Here is a 23867-nt window from a genome sequence, read left to right as displayed (position 1 = left end):
GCGCTCAGCGTAAGAAAGTGTGAAAAGAAATAGCAAATTAATAAACCAATTTTTCTGGACAATCAGGTTATTACAAACCCGCTATTTCTTTTTGGTGCTTTTTTTTTTTATACCACGTGGACAATTGTATTTGATATTTATTTGTATTTTCAAAGTGTGTTGTGGGGAATGCTTCCAACTTTGGGGAAGGTCCTTTCCTGTTTCAGTATGACCGTAAGGCCATCTTCTCCTCTGTACCAGTAGGTCCCAAGGTGTTAATGTTACATCACATTTTTTATATTACCAATTTTAATGTTACTGTTAATTTTCACTCACAATCTTATTGGGACAGAACTATAGAATTCACTGTGGCTCTATGACGAAAATGTGATACCTGGATAGGTAGGGTAGTTATGATACGAGCAACAATTGGCCATTCCTATAGCATATGTAATATACGGTATATTTTTTTGTTTTGCAGAAGTCTTCTTAATTTTGATAATCAATGTTTAATCCCCTTCTTTCTCTTTGTTGTGTGAGTGAAAGCTCTAAGGTTAACTTACAGCAAGTCGATATATTTTTTATGTGCCCTTGAAGAATTCACAAGTGCATCATATTGCCCAAAATGTTGTGTTAAGTTTGTGATTTCATAAAAATGTTCCAATAAAAATAAAATTGAGAAGGTTCATTACAATAGGTGCGGTAAAACCAAAACTGGAAAGATTAGTCAAAACACTACATATAGAATAAGTTTTCATTATTTGTTATAAAGAAATATTGATATCCTTCTTTTAAATATTCAGCCATACAGGACTATAGATATTGTACTGCAATAATGGACAGAGTGGGGAATCGTGAGAAATCTCTTTCCTTTGGGTTTTCTATTCCTTAACTACTATAGTTTCTTTCTTGTTTCAATATCCAGGACGACCGTTACCCTTTTTGTAACACATTTTTATCTAATCATCCTTGCGAAGATACAAGAATATTACACAAAGCACTGGAATTTCTTCATTATAACATCCAGTTTTTTCACAAGCTTTAATAATGTGTCTCATACCATTTGTTACGTCATTTTTTTAGCCAGAGACCAAGACCATATAGAAATGATTAGCTAAATCCTATACTTTCCTCTTTCCAGGCACATTAAAACACAGTTGCAATAATCCCCTTCCCTAAAGGATATTCAAGCCTAGATATAATAGCAGGGGCATGGCTTCCCAAAGGACACAATCAGAAGGCTGACTTTACAGCCCTATCTTGCAAGACAGTGTTCACAATTTAATGAATAATTCATTAACCACTCAAGTGCAAGAAGAAGGAAACATATCAAGTAATACTCCAGGTTCAAAGTCTTTGCCCCACTTGGATCATAGTCTCTTCAATATGCAGCAAACATGTAAAAGAAGCATTATAAACACAAAGATACCAAACTTTGTGTCAGTACGTGTATGTACTATACTATTACACATTTTATGTGTTGTTTTGGGCAAAACCATAGTGTTGAAACATCTATATAGTCTATTAACATTATACACCATAAGACACCTTTTGGTATTTCATTAATGCACCAAGCTTTTTTTTTTTTTTTTTTTTTTAATATATATATAATAAGATATATGTATGTATATGTATATATATACACACACACATATATATATATATTAGTTGAAGTGAAATGCAATGGCACGTTTTATACACATAAGGCCACAGCCTAAATATACTGTTACCGCCTATAGTTTTACATATTGTAAAACATCTAAACGCACCCACCAGCTCTGGACTACATATAAATCGATGGAATTGACAGAATAGATGAGTAACGTTTGGGTTCATACATGGCTGTATTTTTAATGTTTGTTTGGTGAACCTTTAATGGAGTAATGTGCAAAACCCAGTAGATCCCTAAAAAGAGTCCTCTCAAGATTCTCCACCAGCAAAATCTGCTACTTCCTATAACGGTACTCCACGGCATAAGAGGAAAAAGGAAAAAAAATAGTAGGTCCGCATAGAACAATCCTCCCATCTGTGAGAACAATCGCCTTGACATAAATAAAAACTCCCCAAAGTTCCCAGCGTGAGGAGGTGGACCTCGGATAGAGAAATGAAACACCATTCCTGTTTGTCAAGGTAGCGTATGTGCAATGTTTTGTGATTGTTCAGCCTGAGCTGAGAAAGCCCTGGTCATGGAAAATATGCAGCTTATTGATATTTGGAATGGTTTTCCTGTAATTAGCCCCCCTTGAGGATTTTAAGTTAGCAGCGGTGAAATTACCAACAGTGCTCTAATACACACCACATGGGCTGGGGCCTTTCACAAATCTCAGCGGCCTAATAGCATTCTGCCACAGGAGTTTCTCTTCTTTCCTTCAGTAATTAGAGCGCAGCTACCCTGAACGCAAATTAAAGGATAATGATGGCGTTTAGAACCGGCCATAAAATATCTGCTGTTTTATAAACCAAGTCTAGACTTTATAGGTTTAATCAGCGTTTTGAGAAGATGCCGACATTTCCTCTTCCAGATTGAAAGCGTCACTTTCTCACACTGCAATCCGCAAAACAGTCAAAGGCCCCAGAGCTTTGCAGAATCAAAGCCCTAGCCTCTGCCTAAAAGCAGGACGGTGGATCGATCTCTCTCGCTTCTTTGGGCATTTAAATTAAAACAGGGGACAGAGCTCTTTAATTAATCAGCACACCAATGGCTGGTTTAGACCGTTTACAAACCCTTCAAGTGCCTAAATTCCTTTGCATCTGAGCCTTTGACCTTCCAGTTTAAAAATATGACCTGACATTTGTCTTTGAAATATACACTTTTCTTATGTAGTTTAAGGACACGGCCTCCATCATATTTTCAAAAGTAAAAAATAAATTTTGGTTTAGTAATTTTTATTTTTTTTGCATATTACTATAACTACAGATACAAAAAAATACAAAAAAACACTAAGTGCTGCGGAAATAATCTCCAAATTATAAACTGTAATCCAGACAGATTCGGTTAAATCTACTGGCCTCTTTAAAAAGAAGTTTTCTTAATTAAGGTCTCCGTTAGGTGCTTGCCTGCAATTATTCCAGGAACACGTGTACCAAATATCACGCACACATCATGCATGATTTCAGCTACAATGTATCACTGCATGGACACAAATGAAATGTATCCCAGGTCTTAAATGTAATTCAGTGGGAAGTAGGAAAAGAGACATCACTCAGTCTGTACCTGCTTACACTTTTCATTACGGATTTTTTTCGCTATTTCCTCCCAGACACATTTAATTTTGACATGCTCCAGAGGTTTCCTATCGCAGTACACTTGCCCCGGTTTCTAAATGTTGCAGCATCTGATCATTATAATTTCACGTGCCGCACAGGATTCGTCGTCATTGCATTCCTGCCTTCAGAAATATTCTTGCTAGGATTTGGAAGGAGCTCTCTATGCTTTTAAGTTACTAAGGGAATGTAGGTTTTCATTGCTCAAGTACAATGCTAAAGAAATATGTTTTTTTACTGGTTCCAGTTACATGTCTACTGGGGGGGAATACTGCAGTTGCCACGAATATCACGACCGGTCTTTGTACCAGCAATCTACGGGGAAAGGACTTCTTAGGTTATGTCCGCAAGCAAGCTGCATTTCGATGACTGGATAGAAATATTTTTTCGTGATTTCAAATGTTAAATAAATTTGGAAATAGCACATTGTGGTATATAAATTACAAATTTTTTTTTCCTGTACTATAGTTTTGAAAATATTAAAATGACATGCATTATAAACATTTTGCAGTGCAGGAATACCTGGGCATGAGGTAATGCTAGAAAAAGCTAGGGGCAAGATAGTTTTATGTATTTATCTGATTTTTATTTTTATGAGCCAGGAATGCGATGATTTTTGGTATGAAGGCATTAAGTTGATGCTCTTTTATGGCCAGTTGAAGGACATCATTGTCTGACCCTAAAACCCAGTTAGAGATTTTCACATCCCCTCAATGTGCATCAAGTATTAGAAACAATGGATTCTTGGAAAGCAAGTGGGCAAGTTAAGTCTTCCCAACACAGATACCCAAAATTGGATGGCTTTGTTCAATTTTAGAAAACAGCTTAGGTAAAAAGTAATGGTACAAAACAGGATATTTCTCAATGAAGTGGATGACATCTTTCCCAAATCCCAAATGTTACATTTCTATAGACAAAATTAACCCATGTAACTAGGTCTACCGATGATATGCATATAAAATATATGCAATTAAAACTTATTTTGTTACCCCTCTCCTATCAAGTCACTTTTTTTGGTTGAATCAGGTAGCCTTTTCCCAATGGTGGACAAGAAGGGTTAGTATTGCAGAACTGGAAGTCTATTAAATATGATAGGTATACCACTTTAAGATATCTTGACTCTCCAGATTTGTAAAAATGTATGCATTTGGGAGTCAGGAATACACCACCAGCAGCCTTTATGCAAATGTGGAGAAGCAATGCTGTTTCAGCCCCATCAGCAACATAACACACCAATGGTCATGCAGCGGAACTCTGGAACCGTGGCCGGAAGAAGAAAAGGTAAGGAATGCAGTCACCGATTCTGCCACTCCTGCTGTACCCAGGGTATTTGTACAGATGTAAGGGGTATGAGAACATAACCAGGTTGCCTCTTAAAATCCGTGCCTGTCTGGTTTATAAACATCTGTCCTAAAGAGACACTGATGTGACAAACACAGGTCTCTATTTTATGCCTTTTCTGGTCCATGATGTCCCGTTACAATATAATTAAGTATAAGGTTCACATGGCCCATTCCTAAGGCAGGTGGTAATATTAAATATGGTTTAGAATATATAGAACACGTGACGATAGAAAGAAAAACTGAATAGCAGGGGGGGGAACACAACTTATCACAGAGATTTGGTTGATACACACCACACAATCCATTTAAACCATGCATATAAAGTAGTGTGTTTCAATTAAAAATACAAATCACCTAGAATACAAATTTCCAGACAACGACTTCTATAAATAACTCTAGGGAAGGTTTCCTGCTTTGAAAAATGACTCTGGGCCATTTCTGAAGCTAATGCAAACTTGGGAAGGGCAATTAAATTGTCAGAATTAACAAATTTGTTTTTAACTAGAAGATAGCCAGAAGTATAGTCTTGGGGCTGGTATTGATCGTAAGAACAGAGAACATCAGTCTTCAGATCTTTACGCTGCCACCTTCACATTAGAGGCTGCTTTAGACCCCATTAATCCTTACAAAGGATGGCTGTGACTGCAACATCTGAACCAGGCCTTTAACCTGTTCTTGCCAGGGGTTAGCATGTTTCTTGACTCTCCTACACTCAAAGAGTTATAAACACTTTGAAATTGAAGGAAGTCGTTCATTTTTAGAGCCTGTGGTTCAATCCGTGTTTACACAAATGTTAATCAATCAAGAAAATCAATAACAAAATCTCTTAGCAATGTTCAAGTAAACCATTATACCTGCATGTGATGTTATGGTTTTTACTTTCTTTGTTTACCTTAAGTTGTGTGTTATACCTTCTGCCTGCCACTTTGTATTTTGACCTGGCAATATGTGACTCGCATACACTACTCCCCTTCTCACGTGCCACGCCGCTGCATCTCCTATGCACACTGAGTGGCCGTGTGCGGTGAAGCGAGTGACATAAGGCCCCCAAGCATGGTCACGGCACCCGCTACACTGGATACGCTATGCCGACCTGGCATCAAGGACCTGTTGAGTCCTGAGGTAACACATTTACCTTTTCCAGCATACCTTAAAGTATTGCTTTTTAATTACTTTTTTTTTTAATTGCAAGGCCTTGGCTGTTGATAGCGTTGTGTGGGTAAAATATATAGTATATAGACTATTATTATTATATAGACTATGGCATAGTCATTTCTCTTCCTTAAGCCATTTGGCATCTTCACTCTGCATTCCTTCCCCAACACATTCTTCTCACATGGACCTAATGAATGCATCGCCACCATAGATTACAGTAGGTCACAGTAATCTAAGGAGGCGATACATTAGTACCAGCGTAAGGGGCACGGTCTGGAAAAATAGACTGATAAGGTACAATCTGTACACTGGCACTAATGTGTGAATTCTTCTGTTTAAGGCCTACTAAAAGGAGGCGCACCACACTCAGGCACCTCTATAAAGGAGGTCCTCAGCTGGGTCACATAACAATGCTATGAGGACCCTGCATGGCAGCCTGCACAGAGTGATGGGCTTTGTACAAGTGAATCTGTGGGTGAGTAAACAAGTTATTGGAGTGAGTGTGTGTTTGCGTATGGTGTAAATATAATGTGTTTGTGTGAAACGGTGTGAGTGTATGGTGTAAGTATAGAATGTTGGAGTAGGTTCGAGTGTTAATGTATGTTTGTGTGTGCGGGGGTTAGAGTGAGTTTGCATGTTAGTACGTTTTAGTCTGTGTGTGCTACTTGCTGGGGTGGGGGTGCCAAAGAAACCCTGCACCTGGGAGTCAGTATCCCTAGGCTCAACCCTGCTTTATATAGGGTCATCTATACGTGGAGCAGAAGTTCACTGAACCCAACCTTTCATAATGTAAAACGAAATATGACAGGAGGTTCGCAGTTGCATCTTGCTTGTCTCTCTTTAGTGGAAATTAAAAAAAAAATCCCTAACTTTAACCATAGGCATATACTAGTCATGGGCTGAGTGCATGTATAAATATTTTTGCTGGAATGGAGAAAGGCATTTACATAAATAACTACACACTGGTAGCCAGAGGTCAGTTAATGCTCATACCTGGGAACTTTCTACATAAGCGGACCTGAAGACTCTTCAAGAGATTAGCTCTTTCATAGCTCACCATTAATTTAACACACAGCAACTCACCAGTGGCGGTAACCAGATAGTTGTTTTTTTTAGGGAAACCTCAACTAAATATGATTGAAAGAAATACAAGTGTCAGCCGTAACTGATGAGCTATACCACGCTTGGGGAAAAAAGATACCCCGTATGGAGGCTTAAAGTGTAAGTCTCATGGAAAGAAAAGAGGAGAAAAAATATATCTTTCTTCTTGAGCATAAAATACAGTGCTGTATAAAGCAATGCGGGTTAGCAGTAATAAAAACTTGGTTTAAACTAATGTTGTTCCAATAAATGTCCCTTATCTGCAGACCTGGAGGCTCCCATTGTAGTCATCTGGGTGATTTTAACATTGCTGTGAAGAATCAGATCAAGGTGGTGGTTACGCAGGTAAAGGCTATTCGTCCTTATACTTTCATTATGCAAAGCATCAGCCTGGGTCCGAGTCATTCTATTTACCTGCATGCAGTACCATAAGGAGAGGGGTGTTTGCTTAGTAGCTCCGTGAAAACATTATGTAAAGTATACTTTATGAGCTATGTGGCCATTCCCTTTTGAGCATCATTCATTGGGTAGAACATGAAATTGTCTTCAGACAAAAGTGGTCTATTAACCAAGGGTGGACTTGGTTCAAGAATAACTTTGGAATTAAATTTAATCCTGGACCATTCACTCAACAGTTTGAAGGGTCACTGTTGCCCTCCTAAGAGGGGGAATTGCTTTTTGTCATTTGAAACCTCAGACATTGAAACATGCATTTCTAACCAGCGACAACATTTGCAACAAGACAAATGATTAAATAGATTTACGTTTATCGGAAATATTATGCATCTTTAAGTGTCATTTTTATTTAGATATTGTAGCTGAAATATCCAAAGAGGTTTCACATTTTTTTAACGACATCCTGGAGACAGCTTTCAATGATAAAAATTAACACAGATTACACCATCAGAAAAAAGCGTGAAGCATGCAGACCAGACAGTACCGGTAAGGTGGAATCCACACACTATGGATGAAAGCAGGCAGAAGTTGCATATTCAGGACTGCATGAGGATATAACATGTCCTTGTTCGTTTATTTCAGCTAAACCAACACTTGTCAGTGTGAAGAACATATTGCTAGCAACAGCATATAAAATACTCTAAAGCAGCATTGATTCCACATTCTCCAAAGATACATCACAGTCAATTCAAGCATTAATTATCAGCAGCACCGCGGTTCAGCGCTGGACAGCCGGGGCACCCTGTTCACTAGCACCAGGAGACAGCGTAAGTCCACCCCAGCATCCCCAATACCCATTAACACCAAGAGCCCACGCTTGTGACCAATGCATGCATCAACCCATTTTACAAAAAAAAAAAAAAAAAGCAAAAAAAAGCTCACTGTCAGATATTACACAGCAGCAATGAGGAAAAAAAACAACTAATTACTCTCTAAAAAACACAATGTACTATACAAGAAGTAAAAAAAATGGAAGACTGTCCACACATTTGGTTCCAGGTCTAGACAAAGGAGTGTTTGCCATCACGGCCTTTGGTACATTGAAATTAATTGAAACTACCCAATGCTTGTGCAGTTTGGCGGTTTCCCATAAATTAAGAGAGTTTTAGAGATATTTAGTTAAAAGTAAGACTACTACACCTCATGAGGGGGTTAAATATATATATATTTTTTTTAATTTTTTTATTTATTTATTTATTTTTTTTAATTATGATAACAGGATTTCCTGTCCTGTAATTTTGACCTCTCGCTCATCCTTCCAAACCTTGGATTTCCAACCAGCAACATAAAAGCAGTATCATTATAGATATTGTGATGATCCAGAGAACAGAAGGTTAAGATACATAACCTATCTTTGTATTAATATCACGGGGAAAGAAATCACCTACACCATTACACGGGTTTATTTAGTGTATAAAATTGTAATACGTAGGATACGTGAAAGTCACATACAATTTAAAAAGAAATATCCTGATTGAGCTGCCCACCCTGTACATTTAACTCCCCTTCATATAAATTTAGCACTGCAGTGGTTAATAGACTTGTAAAAGGCATGGGACTGCAATTCTCTTCCACATAGTTACACTTATACTAAGCATAATACTAAACCCAGCAACTGTTAAGATCCGCTTACTTTCATACATGGCTTGAGAAGGCTACCTCAAACTGGAAATCAGGTTCCAGATCAGTGTAGCAATAATAATAATAAAAAAATCTATAATATATAATATATATATATATATATATATCCATACATACACACACACACTGTATATTACACAGCTATATCTTTAAATGCAAAAATACATGTGCACTCAAAAAAAATACTTTAAGGTTTCATGAGACTTACATAAATGGCCACATTTCATACAAGGCAAACCAAATATATTATTCACCTTATGATTGCTATATATGTTTACTTTCCTGGTGGACAGACTTTTTATGCAACTCCGTGTGATTTAAAGCAGATATTAGATTTTATTTTACAGGATGTTCTGGTACTTTGAAAAGTATCCGACTCAAATAATGAAAAACAACGTGGAAGCTGTGCGGCAATATTTTACTTTCCCAACAGATAGCGCATCTCACTCCCTGATATAGATTCTTAGCAGGAAGATTTATAATCAATGGAGATGCGTGCACAGGTATATAACTTCCTACAGTATATCTATATATCACTGAATATGCGATGACAATAAGGAGGATATAGAATTCATCCTCCATGGGAGAGAGGGCCTTGTCATAAGTGAGTGACTTAGTGGATCTCACGCAGCTAAATATTCCAACTGGAGTAGCACCCTGACATTCAATTTATTCTGTAGAAATCCACCAGTAAAAAAAAAAAAAATGTATATATCTTAGCATTTTTATATTTTTCTGGAAGCTGAATTGTTAAGGTGTAGATTAAACCTTAGTATTGTCAGCATACAAATATATTTATAATAAATGTATATGGTCATGAAATACACCCTGGTAATGAAGAAGCAGCTATTCGCCATATCGAAATGATCTGAACAAATGCATATTTTCTAAAAAGTGTGAAGTCTAGGCAGATTAAGAAATATTAAGAGTAATGTTAAGCAAAAGAAAGATTTTCAGTGTGTCATTTTAAGAGAAAAACAATTACAGGTTAGTAAAGACACCGTTTCTTTTAAATTCTTAAGGAAACTCATTTTGCAAAGTTTACTTGTAATATAAGAATGATTAGGCTTTTTCTTAAGACTCAAATAAATAAAAGTGTAATGCTACTTTAAATCTACCTTTAATGAAATAATGAAAGTAGATGTACCCATTCAGATCTTGAGGAAGGTTAAGATTTCTTTTCACATGGTATACACAAAGCATGGGTTTTGTTACATATTTCAAAATGTAAAATGACAACTACTCACATGTTTTCCCCTTACAATGGTAACATTTTAGTAAATACCCAAGGCACCTAAAGCCCACAAGGGCATAGCTGATCAGCTTTCCTTAACCGTAGAGGCACAATTTAAAGACCACCACCGAGTGGGTAGTTTGTGATTTTAATATTCTTTATATTAACCAAAAGGCCAGATGGGGCAAGTTGATGAAGCAAGTTGCTAGCAAAAGTACTGAATGGGCAAATCCACGGAAGCAGTATCCATAAATCCTTACGAATCCCTAGCACAACCACGGGCAGAACGCAGGACCTACACATTGCTCCGGGTAGGCCTATCTACTTAGTAACTATAATCATACATCCCGAGGTAGGTAATCCTTATATCAGGAATAGAACTCTGGGTTCCTCATGAACTGTATGTTCCCTTGTATTTAGCACAGGTGACTGTGTCAGAAGACTGAGTGAACAGGAGTTAGCTTGTATGAGGCGATACTTAAAACCTGAAATGATGGAAGACCTTGAAGGCCAAGCTTTGGAACCATTGAACTGAATGATGAAACCAGTATGCAAGCTTTTACATGAACTAATTATACGCATGCTAAATGAAAAAAACGAACATCGACAACTGTCCCGGGAAAAAATAATGCGGTAAACTGGAGAATGTCCCTCTATTTCATAAACAAATAAAATCTGACTTGTGACATGGATAGTACATACCTACGGCATTTACGAAAACTAATAAGCAACATGAGAGTTTGCTGTCATATTGCTTTAGTTACGCAATGAGTACACGCTGACCCTTACTGAAAGCAGTCAGCAAAGTCCCTGAGGAAGCGCTGGGAATTTTTATTGTAGCAGCCGATATCGAGAAGAGGTTATACTGACCGTGCTCTACGGCTGCTCTGAGTGTCGCTTCAGGATGTGTCGAGCCGAGGGGGTTCCGCACAAAACGTCTGCGGCGCCTCAAATCATCTTCCCAGTAGTCAAGGCGCCAGAACTCACGAGGACGGCTAAAACAGAACACAGGGAGCACACATGTTAGCCATTACTAAACAGCATGGTGGCTGTGAATTTTTGCAGAAAGCCATTCTTATTTACATAGCTTACTTCTACCTCTCCCATGATTAAAACCTGTCAGGTCCGAGAAAAGTGCTTACTACAACATCCGATACAGAAAACCCATCAAGTTTTTTTTTTTTTGTTTTTTTTTAAACTTTACTTTTTATTAAAACTTAGATTGTCGAAAGCCCAGCATGAAAACACATGAATCACCAAATCTATTTGCATATATGCACATTAACTTCCCTAGAGGATTTAGAGCACTTAAGGATGACTTTATTTTCTTTTTTCAACCTTACTTTTTTTTTTTCATATAAACAGAGGAAAACACAAAGCGTCCTGCAAGATGTAAAAAACGGATGCGATAACGCAATCATACTGATAGAATATAATCACCCTCACTGAGTTTTAAAAAATGTCTGGTTCTAGCAATGTTTGACTTGTGACCAAAGGATTTGGAATCATGTGTACAATAATAAAATATAACCCCTGAAAAAAGCAACCCTTTGTGAGGCAGAATGGTGAGCACCTCAGACAGTTAAATGTTTTTAAAAGGAAAGAATGAGCTAGAAATCTTTTCAAAACAGGCAGATTTATTACACAGTGTTAAAGCATTGGTAATGTCACTTATTTATAAGGCTAACTGGCACAATAAATCTAAATCCTGGGACCCAATAAGTCCAGCATTCTATGGGCCTGATCCTAGAACACATTCTTTCACTCAAACGTTGCTGAGTTTGTTTCTGGCATTCATTACACCAATACCTGATCTCTTGCTGTTCTCAGCAGCTCTTGAAGGAATGGATATTTCGTATCAGTTGACATATTTATACCTTACTTATTTTATAAGGTGAATCATAAATAAGACACAAATCACAACTTCGAGTGCGCCGGGTGCCGGTTTTGGCAACTTTGCCTGATAACCCCATTTGTGGTGGACAGACGAGTCACTTTGATATGGATGGCGATAAACACCATGGAAAATAAACATTTTAACAATACAATAGTTTTATTCTCCCAGTCACCGTCTGATTAATGTTCATGGATCTATGGGCTATCGCTACTGCTGGCTTCACCGTTTGGTTTTAAACTTTGTACATGTAATTGGCTGTCTAGGTATGCCCTTGAAGAGAACAATAACCCTTTCCCGCGTGAGGAATTCCTCTCTTCTTTTGGAGGAAGGTGAACGGTCCACTAAATACATCACTGTAAAATGAATTGCTGACAACGTGATCAGCTTCCCCACAATCCTGTGGCATGCGCTCCGATTTCAGGCTCATTTCAAGCCTCAGCAGGGCATCTCTCACCGAGACGGCATTTATAAAACAGAATAAGGAAAAGGCTATTATAAATATGGGATAGCATTACCTATATTAATCAAAGTCTGTCCCCTTTCATCATTTTTCTTCCTAATTTGTGCTTTTCCCTCACAAGGTCAGTAAATCATGCCCAATGCCATTTGCCTCCAAAGTGTTAACATTAATGAAAATCTTGCTTGTGCGAGTTACATGTATGATAGTAAAATATTACCCTGCTTAGATGTGCAGGAATTTAATTAAAATCATCTTTTAAAATATTCAGAACCTTTAGCCTCTGGGGTTCACGATACATGATCGTACTGCTTTTTCCATTTATGTTTCTTAAGTAAACCACAGCGGCAGATAATGGTCCATGGTCTATTTTATTTTACTAAAAGTAGTTCCATTAAGTCTGCCCAGGCCTGCTGAGAACACCAACACTGTATGTACCGTTCGCCTGGGACACGTTTTCTTGGTAATAAACACAAAATTCTCTGGAAGTGGTCTTCGGCTTCAGATGAAGACCTTCAAGATGTAAACACATAAAATTTTACAACATATAACACACAGCCCATTGGACTTTTATACAACATATTAAAGGGGTTGCTGCCATGTTAACGTGCTACCAATCCTATGATGTTCAGGAAAAAAAGAACAGCATAAGAAACCCAGGAAAACGATTAGTCTCGGCAAAATGGTACGTAGAACCACAACAACCTTATGCTGGTTTCATCTCGACAGCAATGGCTCTGTTACCTTCCCGAGTACACTAGCCTTGAAGGTCTCAGATTCCATCAACACGGGAAACCTGTAACTGTAGTTTCAGAGCCTTGAAAACAATCAAAAATTCAGAACCAAACAGATGAAAAGCAAACACACGCTAAGAGTTTCCATGGGTCCATTACAATGAAGCGTCCGTCTCTTTGCGAGGCTCGATTAATAACACGTTTTCCCATCAGAGATTAGAAATGAGGGGTGAGCACAGCTGGCTACGTGTGTTTTCGTGATAGTCTGAATAGACTGCATGGTCACTTCATCATTCTGCCTTCTTACATTTATCTGTTAAAATTATTATCAAATATCAGGCAGGCTGCACTTGCTCTATGGGGAATGGTACAATGAGGGCCTATTCATCAGAATGGCAATCGGCACAAGTAATTAGTTCCCTAGCTGGGGTCTCCCGTAAAGCTTATTTCAGCTAGATACACAAAAACACATGACAACAAAAGCTGCTAAAACTGGTTAACCTTCACCGATATATATATCCTTTGAATTCTTCCAACCTAAAAAACCTGCCAAAGATGGTAAACTGTTCATTTGTTTAATCATATGAAATGTATTGTTTCAAGCATACAGCCTCATGGAAAGATTAATGAGATGAATTTAGAGGGATTATATTCAAGGGCAGCAATGGTCTGAAGTCGCCTTAGGCAAGAAATCTCATGGGGCTTCTCCAACACAACCAATAGATTTAATTTTACCCAAACTAAGGGTTACAAAACATATGTTTGCCTGCCTCTTCTAATGCATTAAGATGAAGGAGACCTATGTCTTTTTATGAAGGCCTATTTTCTTATAAAAGATTAATACGGTAAATTTAAATATTATATGTTTGTCTTATGCAGCACCAACGTATTCCACAGTGCTACACAATATATAATAATGTACTAAAAGCAAATAAATAAAACAGTGCAATCCTTAAAATTGTATTTTATTAAAAAAATAATTTAAACATATGATGGACTCCAGTGCACTTTATGGCAAGCAGAATGAAGCATGCATTATTTACTTGTTGGAGTTTGAAAATGAGAGTTCTATAGAATATTTTTCTTCTTACGAGAAGTAAAGACCACCTGCATCAATTTGCATGCAGTAAAATGCACCGGAGTCCACATGAAACTGACTCACACGTGCTTTTAAAACGAATAGGGCTAAAGTGCTACGTATTTACTGTGTGTTGTTTTTTTTAAATAGTGAATGGTATTTTTACTATAGAGGATAAAAACATCCAATCAGGGAGAGCAATTTTTTAAGAGAATAAACTTCAAGAGTATAAAAAAAAACAAAAATAAAAAACCACAACTCTGGAGATCATAGCTTAGGGATATAAAATGACAAAGCAATAAACCAGAAAGTGTTTTGCTCTGCTTGATATGGGATAGGCAACGATGACTAAGTGGCTCTGGCACTTTAAGGCCAACGGGCAGTAAATTACGTACCTGTGGCTGCTGACTTTATACAGCCTACTGGACCCTGTATAATGGCTGCTTTAAACAGCAGAAAGCATTGAAGAAAAAAAAAAAAAAAATGAAGACACCTTCAATGATATAACTATACCATATGTCATCTCATATGAGATCTCATGACTACATTAAACACTTTGCAATGTGTCTGCTCTTAGATAAACCTAGTGTAAGCCATGTAATGCCATGCTTTTAAGGGGACAGTCTCCTAATTGGGACTTCTATCCGTCAGACCACAACACACACGTCTAATTTTAACCAGGTATTTTGCTTGAAATGTTTTCAAAGCCACAACATGAGTGACAAAATAAATGGCACTATACAAATCCCCCAACATCTTATTTACAGAGATTCTACAGCACTATTACAGTCACAGGGGAGTGAAAGTGAACAATATTAAAACATACAATAGACAGTTACATTAACATGTGTTAAGACATGCTTACAGAGAAGGGAGGAGAGGGGCCTGCTCTTGTGAGCTTACAATCTTAATCCTAAAAGGTATCATTTTACCAAATTTGCTATATATACACATTATTATATATAATAAATAAAAACACATCTAAAGCACACTTTCACAATGTCGCCCTCTTATGTAATGGAGGCCAAAACTACATCACACGTAAGCATTCATATTTCGTCCTGGAATTACTTACTATTTAGCATGCATAAACATGTCAAATATATGAGTTGAAAAGGAGGCCAACAGCGAGAAAACTATTTCCAATGATTGGTCAAACTTCAACAGTACAGAGTACTTTCCTGCAACTAGATATAGTCAGGATGGCGCTTGCGGTTAGTAAAATATAGATAACTGAATACACTGCTACTTGCGTCTCCCACGTATCTGCGTGAGGTGTAACCCTTTATTGGTCGAGGCCAGCTTATATTCATTAAAGCAATAAGCGTTTCTTGCTGTTGTATAGTGCATCCATAACACTAGCTACCAGAAACAGAGTCAATAACAGACCAGGCCCACAGCATGCAGAAGACATGGCGTTCAAGTTGTGAATAAGGTAGCCGTAGGCAATTAGTTTTTCAGGACTTAGTACATTAAACTGTAAACGTAGTTTTGATACCAAAGATGTACTTATCAGAACACAGAAAAAAAAATGCGATTTCAGAAGGTACTTGTTAACTGAAACTGTTTAACCCCTTGATGACAATTGCCGGTCCGGGCACGTCACGGAAATTCATGTCGATAACGACAAATGACGTGCCAGGACCGGCACGTCATTAAACGGGTGCAGAAAGCGATGTATTTTCGCTTTCTGCACCGAAACGGCGTTGCTGTAATGCCTCGACCTCGAGGCATTCAGCAACGCCATTATCGGCAGAAAGGGGCCATCTCTGGCCCCTCCCCGGGGCGTCAACATCCGCCATACTTTGTATGGCGGCGGACGCCCGTTTTAAAAGCGTTTAGGAGGCGATCAACGATCGCCTCCTAAACTTAAATGGTGTCGCTGGAATGCCTCGATCAGGAGGCATCCAGCGACACCAAACACTTACCTGGGGATGGACTGTGACCGCTCCGGAGAGCGGTCACAGCCGCAGCTGCCGGTGATCTTCGCCATCTGCAAGATGAAAATTCAATAAAGAAAAACAATAAAGTCTAAAAAGTTCGCTAGACGGTCTCCTGACCCTCTAGAGAACTCTGGCTCCACTTGCAGGTTGAATATAGGTACTGCATTCAACCATGCAAGTCAATGGAGCTCAGCTTTCTAATCACAGTGTGATTAGAAAAAATAAATTAAAAATAAAATAAAATTAATAATAATTAGAAAAAAAATAGTAAAAAAACAGTAAAATGTAAAAATAATTTCCCACTGATGTCACTATCAGGGGAACCTTCAAGTTGAAAAAAAATGTTAAAAAAATAAAAAAAAGGCAAAAAAAAATATATATATATAAAAAATATATTTTTGTGAGCAAGTCCTAAAATTAGCATATTAGCTTAAAACAATTCTCGCATGGAAAGAGTTAAAATACTGGCATATTAAATGCCCATGGGGTGTCTACTTTTAAAAAATGTATGATTTGATGGGGTAAATTGAATTGGCCGGGTTCAACAAGGTCCCAATTAACACGGGGGAAGGATGGCCACACATCTAATTTCCAATTAGAAAAATGCACACGTACCAAATGTGGCCTTTTAGTTCCCCCCAAAAATGACAAACCCATGCATGTGGGGTATCACTGTACTCAGGAGATGTTGCTGAACACATATTGGGGTGTCATGTGACAGCGGCATATACCAGGAGCTGTAAATTCATACATAAAGTAGGTGTGTGTGGGAAAAATACACACACAAAAATACTACTGCAAACTTTGAAAAAATGCTGGTGGTAAAATGTGTGCATGCAAAGAGTTAAAATACCAGCATTTAAAATACCGTGGGGTGTCTAGTTTTCAAAAATATATGGTTTTGTTGGGCACACTGAAATGGCCCGGCTCAAAGATGTACCAAATAGGGCATGGGCAGTGGATCCCCAAATGCCAAAGTTCAACATTGAAAAATGTGCATGCCCCAAATGTGGCCCTTTTGCCCCCAAACAGCCTGGCAAAATCATTCATGTGAGGTATCGCTGTACTCAGGAGATGTTGCTAAACACATATTGGGGTGTTTTTTAATAGTGACATATACCAGAACCTGTTTATTTATACCTAAAGTAAAATGTGTGTGAAAAAACAAATGCAAAAAAATTACTACCATAAAGTTTGACAAAGGCTGATGGTAGAATAAGTGCTTGGAAAGGGTTAAAATACCAGCATTTGGAATACCCTGGGCTGTCTAGTTTTCAAAAATATATGACGGGGTAAAATTGATGGGGTAAATTGCATTGGCCGGCTTCAAAGATACCCGAAATGGCACATGGGGGGAAGAGTTACCAGATTTGGAAAAAATGGCTTTGAAATAGCAAAACGCTACCTGTACTTATTGCTCCATAACGTGCAGAAAAAAGCAAAAAAACATAAAAACATTGGGTATTTCTAAACTCAGGACAAATAGTAGAATCTATTTAGCAGGTTTTATTATTACCTTTTATAGATGAGTAAAAGATTTTTCAACTAAAAGTTAGAAACAGTCATTTTTTTCTAAATTTTTCACCATATTTTATACTTTTTTTAATAGTAAATAATATGATACAATCAAAACAATGTCATCTAAAGAAAGCCCTTCTTGTCCTGAAAAAAACAATATCTAATGTGTGTGGGTTCAGTAAACGGGAAAGAAGAAAATTACAGCTAAACACGAGCAGCGCAGAAATGTTAAAACGGCCATTGTCACGAAGGGTACAAAAAGTAAAATCAGCCTTTGTCACGAAGGGGTTAAGCACCTGGGGCTTGGCTATGACACATACAGATGGATTTAAATTAAATTAAAGAGAACTAATTACTCACCAGTATTCGTGCAAAAAACAAATACATTTCCTTCGTCAGGTTTACAAAAATGCTTGCTCGTCAATTTGACACTTTTACAAATTTGGTATTTGTGGCCAGATGCTTTGGACACAAAGTGTGTACTTTACATTAAATACATAATATATGGAAAAATGGATTAATCCCCAAAACTCCTCACTGACTTACCTATGTATTAGACATGGCCACTCAGCCGGGCAGGAACAGCTCACTAGAGTTTACCCTTGGTAATAATGCAGGGAAATGCTCCACCATACTGCAGACTCCCTGACTATTCACTAAAGAGAGGACAAACTCCCAGATATGCATTATCAAGGGCAAACCCTGGTGAGCAAGAAGCCCTGTGCTGGCATTTTATGATATACAGGTAAATTAGTTGGTGTTTCATGAACACTACCTATGCATAATGTCAGGGTCATCCCAACCCTTCCTGTGAAAGATATTCACTGGGTCAAGGAGGTGTGGAAAACAGAGCCCCATGCAAAGGCTAGCACCCAGAGAACACAGGGGGCCCCTGCAAAGGCTAGCACCCAGAGAACACAGGGGGCCCCTGCAAAGGCTAGCACCCAGAGAACACAGAGGGCCCCTGCAAAGGCTAGCACCCAGAGAACACAGAGGGCCCCTGCAAAGGCTAGTACCCAAAGAACACAGAGGGCCCCTGCAAAGGCTAGCACCCAGAGAACACAGGGGGCCCCTGCAAAGGCTAGCACCCAGAGAACACAGAGGGTCCCTGCAAAGGCTAGCACCCAGAGAACACAGGGGGTCCAATGCAAAGGCTAGCACCCAAAGAAAGCAGGAGGCCCATGCAAAGCCTAGCACCAAGGGAAGGCAGAGGCCCATGCAAAGCCTAGCACCAAGGGAAGGCAGAGGCCCATGCAGAGCCTAGAACCAAGTGAGCGCAGAGGATCATTGCAAGGCGTAGCACCCAAAGAACACAGAGGCCAGCATCTCTACTTTATCTTGGCACATAACACACATTACAGGGCTATATGTAGCCTAATGGACAACTCAGACTAACATCCAACAACATAACACTGTCAAATCTACTTTATTACTAAATAGAAAGTATACATCATAGTTTGGGCTCCAAGTATCAAAGTGCTTTGTCAGAGAGAATCTTATCTATGTCATATACAATCATACACAATAGTGGCTGTTCCATTAGGTTTGGCAAAAGCTACAGACAGGAGCTTGAAAATACCACCCTGTGAAGTAGGGAAACAAAGTAGCAGGTTAACACACGGCATAGCCGTGACCATTTTGGTTTGCCTATAAAGAGAACACAGTTTGTATTGCTTGTAATTATACAGCTCTTCACATAGGAGCTGTTCATTTAACTGTAGTGTAATTCTATACCCTTGAGCCACATTAGCGTCACTTTATACCGCAGTAATCCATTTTAGGGTCATTATGCACATTTCTAAGTAAGAACATTTGTGCGACGAAAATAAAAGAAGCAGAAGAAAGAAAAGCAAAATAATCAAGAGTTATTGGATAAACAATGGCCTGGAGAACATAAGAGAGCTTTATTAGGCTATTATATGATGTACCAGTTGCTGGAGGAAATTCAGCTGATTGTTCTGAATAATAAAAGGCAAAAAAAAAAAAAAAAAAAGGGAAGGTTTACATGAATATTCCGTCCACCATCGACACATTATTACCACTACCTGCCCAGAGTAAAACATAAAAACAGAGGTGACTACTCTATGGAAAATGCATCGGCACAAAACAAACAAAAACAAAAAAACATTGCCCAACCCATTTATGAATACCTGGCTCTGTTTCTGCCCCGTAGGGTTTGATAGGGGCAGCCTTTTTCCGAAGTGTCTGGGGCAATTATTTCTATCTATTTGGAGGGAGTGATTACAGCTCTGCCCACCTCATGCTCATTTTCTCGACCACTTGCACTGTATGTGCAATTGCTATATTTATAATTATGTGTAAGTTTAGTGTAAATGTTATACAAATAATGGCACCAAACAGATTTAGAAAAAAAAACCCACAACAAAGCAGTGTGAATTGTTAGAATAGTCAAGGTACGCGTGATCCAATAATCAAAAAGAGACTTCAAATTGCTATTTTTTTCGTCTATACGCTTGCTTAAAAAGATGTTTCCCTAATTTGGCTACGTGTAATATTGTTTTGTTTCATTTATAATAAGTAAGAAGCAAATGGGCCTCAATCAAAAACACTGAAAATACTATTAAAATGACCATTCACTATATTAATGCATTAAATAAAATGACTAAAAAAAAAATGTAATTTACAAAAGTGTTTTATGGTATCACTTTCTACACAATACTATTATTCCTTTTTTTCTTTTTTTTTTTTATCACGTCCACACAGAAACCCCAAAACGTCACATTAATAGAATTTTTCAGGCATTGTAGAAACTTTGATAGCATTCTTATTTCCATGCCTGCATTTTTTCCCTTTTCTGACAAAGACAAATGATTGCCATCAATCAAGATCCAATCGGGTGCACGGAGAGTCATGCAAATGTATCACTCTTTGCTGTTTTTTCTTGCTATTTGTGCAGGCATTGCTACATATTATTTTATAGAATGATCAAAAAGCAGTCATAAGAGATCATTCACACCCACTGTAAAATTAACTTTCATGAATAATGAGTGGTTCCAACCTGGGATAATGTATATGTTCCCCAGGAAATGCAGCAAACACTTCATTTTCGCGCTAGAAGATTATGTAAATGATACTCTATGACCTTTATCATTGTAAACAGGACATGCAAAATGCATATTATTTCATACATCATTGGGAAGCGCGGCACTTGCTTATGGAGAAGAAGCCATTTATAATGTCCTGGGTGAAGTGCACAGACTGCTAGAAAATTATTTTTGGCTTTCATTCTCCATCACTGCCCCTCTCAAGCTCTCACATTTGCCTTCCTTTGGAGATATCCCAGATGATACTTTATCAGCATTATGCTTTGCAGGCATGAAGTGAATACAGACAAATGGAAAGATTATGTTAACATGTACTGCCTTGTGTATGTATGCATATATGAAAAAGAAAGTACACCTGCTTTAAATTATATGCTTTTACATATCAGGACATAATCATCTGTTTCTTAGCAGGTCTAAAAATTTAGTATATACAACATCAGCTGGACAAAACACAGCATATTACAGTGTCATGATTTATTCAACAAAACTAAAGTCAAAATGGAGGAGTCATGTGTGAAAAACCCTTACAAATTAAGATGCTCAGTAGCAGACAGGTGCCCTTGATTAATTGATCATCAGCAAGTCAGCTACCTCTATAATAGCCAAAGTTGTAACAGTTTGCTGGTCTGCAGCATTCAGGTGTGTGTTAACACAATGCCAAGGAGAAAAGACATCAGCAATGACCTTCGAAAGGCAATTGTTGCTGCCCTTCAATCCGGAATGGGTTATAAGGCCATCTACATACATTTTAAAGTCCATCATTCTACATTGAGAAAGATTATTCAAAAGCGGAAAACATTCAAGCCAAACTTCCCAGGAGTAGAAATTCACCCCAAGGTCAGACCGTATAATGTTCTGAGACATTGCAAAAAACCAAAGAGTTACATCCCAGACTCTACAGGCCTCAGTTAGCATGTTAAATGTTAGTTCATGACAGTAACATTAGAAAACGACTAAACAAGTATGGTTTGTTTAGAGGGGTTGCCAGGAGAAAGTCTCTTCTCTTTGCAAACCTGAGCGGTTCTGCCATGTTCTTTTTAAAGTTGCATCTGAAAAAACCACAAGACTTCTGGACAGACAAGACCAAAGTGGAGAGGTTTGGCCATAATGCACAGCACCACATCTGACGAAAACCAAACACGGTATGAGGTGTTTGTGCTGATATACTGTCTTGCACGGTTGCGGAGGGGTGATGATTTTGGCTTGTTTTGCAGGCACTGAATCGACCATGAACTAAAGCTAAAGCTTGGCCGAAATTGGGTCATGCAAAAGGACAATGATCCCAAGTGCACCAGCAACAGTATTGCTGAAAAAAGAAGAGAATCATGGTGTTGCAATGGCTCAGTCAAATTCCGGACCTTAACCCGATTGAAATGCTGCGGCGGGACCTTAAGAGAGCTGTGCAAAAACATGTGCCCACAAACCTCAATGAACTGAAGCAATGGTGGAAAGAACAGTCAGGCAAAATTCCTCCACAGCGATGCGAGACTGATAGTCATACAGAAAATGATTAGTTATTGCTGATAACGGTGGTTCTACAAGCTGTTGAATCATAAGTATACTTTTTGAAAGCCACTCTCATGGAACCCAAGAAAAAGGCATCGCTGTTAACTACCTAATTCTGGAAAATATGGTTGATAACTATTGGGTATTTTTTGGCGTTTCCTAGGGCCAATCCTGGAGCACAGACAATGGATCAACCGTTTATGAAAATAACTATTACCTGGGGCATGTTGACACACAGAACTCGAGGTAAACCCTTGTTTGTAACCGAGTAAACCCCAAACCAAGGTATTTTATAAACTCTTAAAAGTATCTCAACAAGCCATGTGTTACAGGGCATCATCATTTTAAAAGGGACATCTTGTCACTGAACGACAGCTTAAGCAGCCAATTGATGGCAGGACAGACTTAACACAAGCACATTGGGGAGACTCCCGAACCCAAAACCAGTGCTGAATCTGACTAGAGGTGAGTACATCACAGGCAGGGAGATGCAGAAGTTCTCATGCATTTGAAAAACTGACTACATGAGAATTTAGAGGGACCACACAGCTATATATGCATTAGCTGGTTGGTCCATTCTTTTTGGACGACAAACGTTCTTTCCCACCCATTCAGGTCGGACAAAATTCAGAAATGACATTTGTTGCCCCTCACCCTTCTGGCCTCCGGGTAAACGTCTGCAAATGCCGAGGACTCTGGGCACACACACTCGCCCCAATCGGAGGAACGAGGAAGAAGGTGCACATCATGGAATTTATAGATAGAATCACAGGGGTTTTTTTATGGAAAGGGTTGCCTGTGCATGGAATACACATGAAATAATTTCAAAGGTAGAAGGCACTAAAAGTTCAATAATGCCAGCGGGAGACTGAAAACCGTCCAAGTTGGAAATGTAAAAAGTTATATCCACTAGATGTTGGGCAACTGCCTCTGTTCTGACATTAAAACCAAAATTGTGTTTATGTGCGGATATGAAGATAAAAGATGGGTCATCCAGCAGCAAACCATAAAAAAGGCATATGTAACCAATATATTGTTGAATAGCTATCAGATATCTTTTTTATCAACATAAAACCGAGTAATTCAGGAATTCTTAAGAATTTTACTTAAGCCAACCTCACAGACTTTAAGCGCCGTCACATCTCCAATGGCTTACTGCCCAGTAGAAAGCTGGCTGGAGATGTACGATTTTTCCAGTTTAGTGAATGGGCTATGCCTGAGTAAACTTTACAGGGTTACAAGGTCATTACACAAAGCTGCATAATTCATCATATCAAAACCATCACTTTGATAATGCGCAGTTAAGAGGCATTAGCCAGAGATTGCCTTTCACAAATAAAAGGTTAATGCGAGTGTTTACTTTAGTAATACAGTAGAAGGCATGTACTACATAAACTACATTCATTTTAAGAAATCCCTCCTGACACGGTCGGATTTTACATGGTACTAATATAAACACCTTTTCTTTTCCTTTGCCGTTTTGGGATTAAGTAAAG

The 23867-nt window shown here is 38.3% G+C and overlaps 1 protein-coding gene across 1 annotated transcript in view; it reads right to left on the bottom strand.

Moving 5' to 3' along the window:
• The window catches only part of LOC149287394 (lipopolysaccharide-responsive and beige-like anchor protein), a 269868-nt gene that overhangs the window by 146684 nt on the left and 99317 nt on the right, over positions 1 to 23867 (bottom strand). The window contains exon 37 of the mRNA XM_089492899.1: positions 11044 to 11168. Within this exon, the coding sequence (XP_089349025.1) occupies positions 11044 to 11168 (125 nt within the window). The remainder of the gene's footprint in view (positions 1 to 11043; positions 11169 to 23867) is intronic.

The sequence above is a fragment of the Sceloporus occidentalis genome, unplaced genomic scaffold (assembly GCF_023333645.1).
Source record: "Sceloporus occidentalis isolate IW3139 unplaced genomic scaffold, rSceOcc1.0.p SCAF_61, whole genome shotgun sequence".
Lineage (NCBI taxonomy): Eukaryota > Metazoa > Chordata > Lepidosauria > Squamata > Phrynosomatidae > Sceloporus > Sceloporus occidentalis.
Note: the sequence above shows the minus strand (reverse complement) of the source record. Positions and strands in the feature narration are given on the sequence as shown.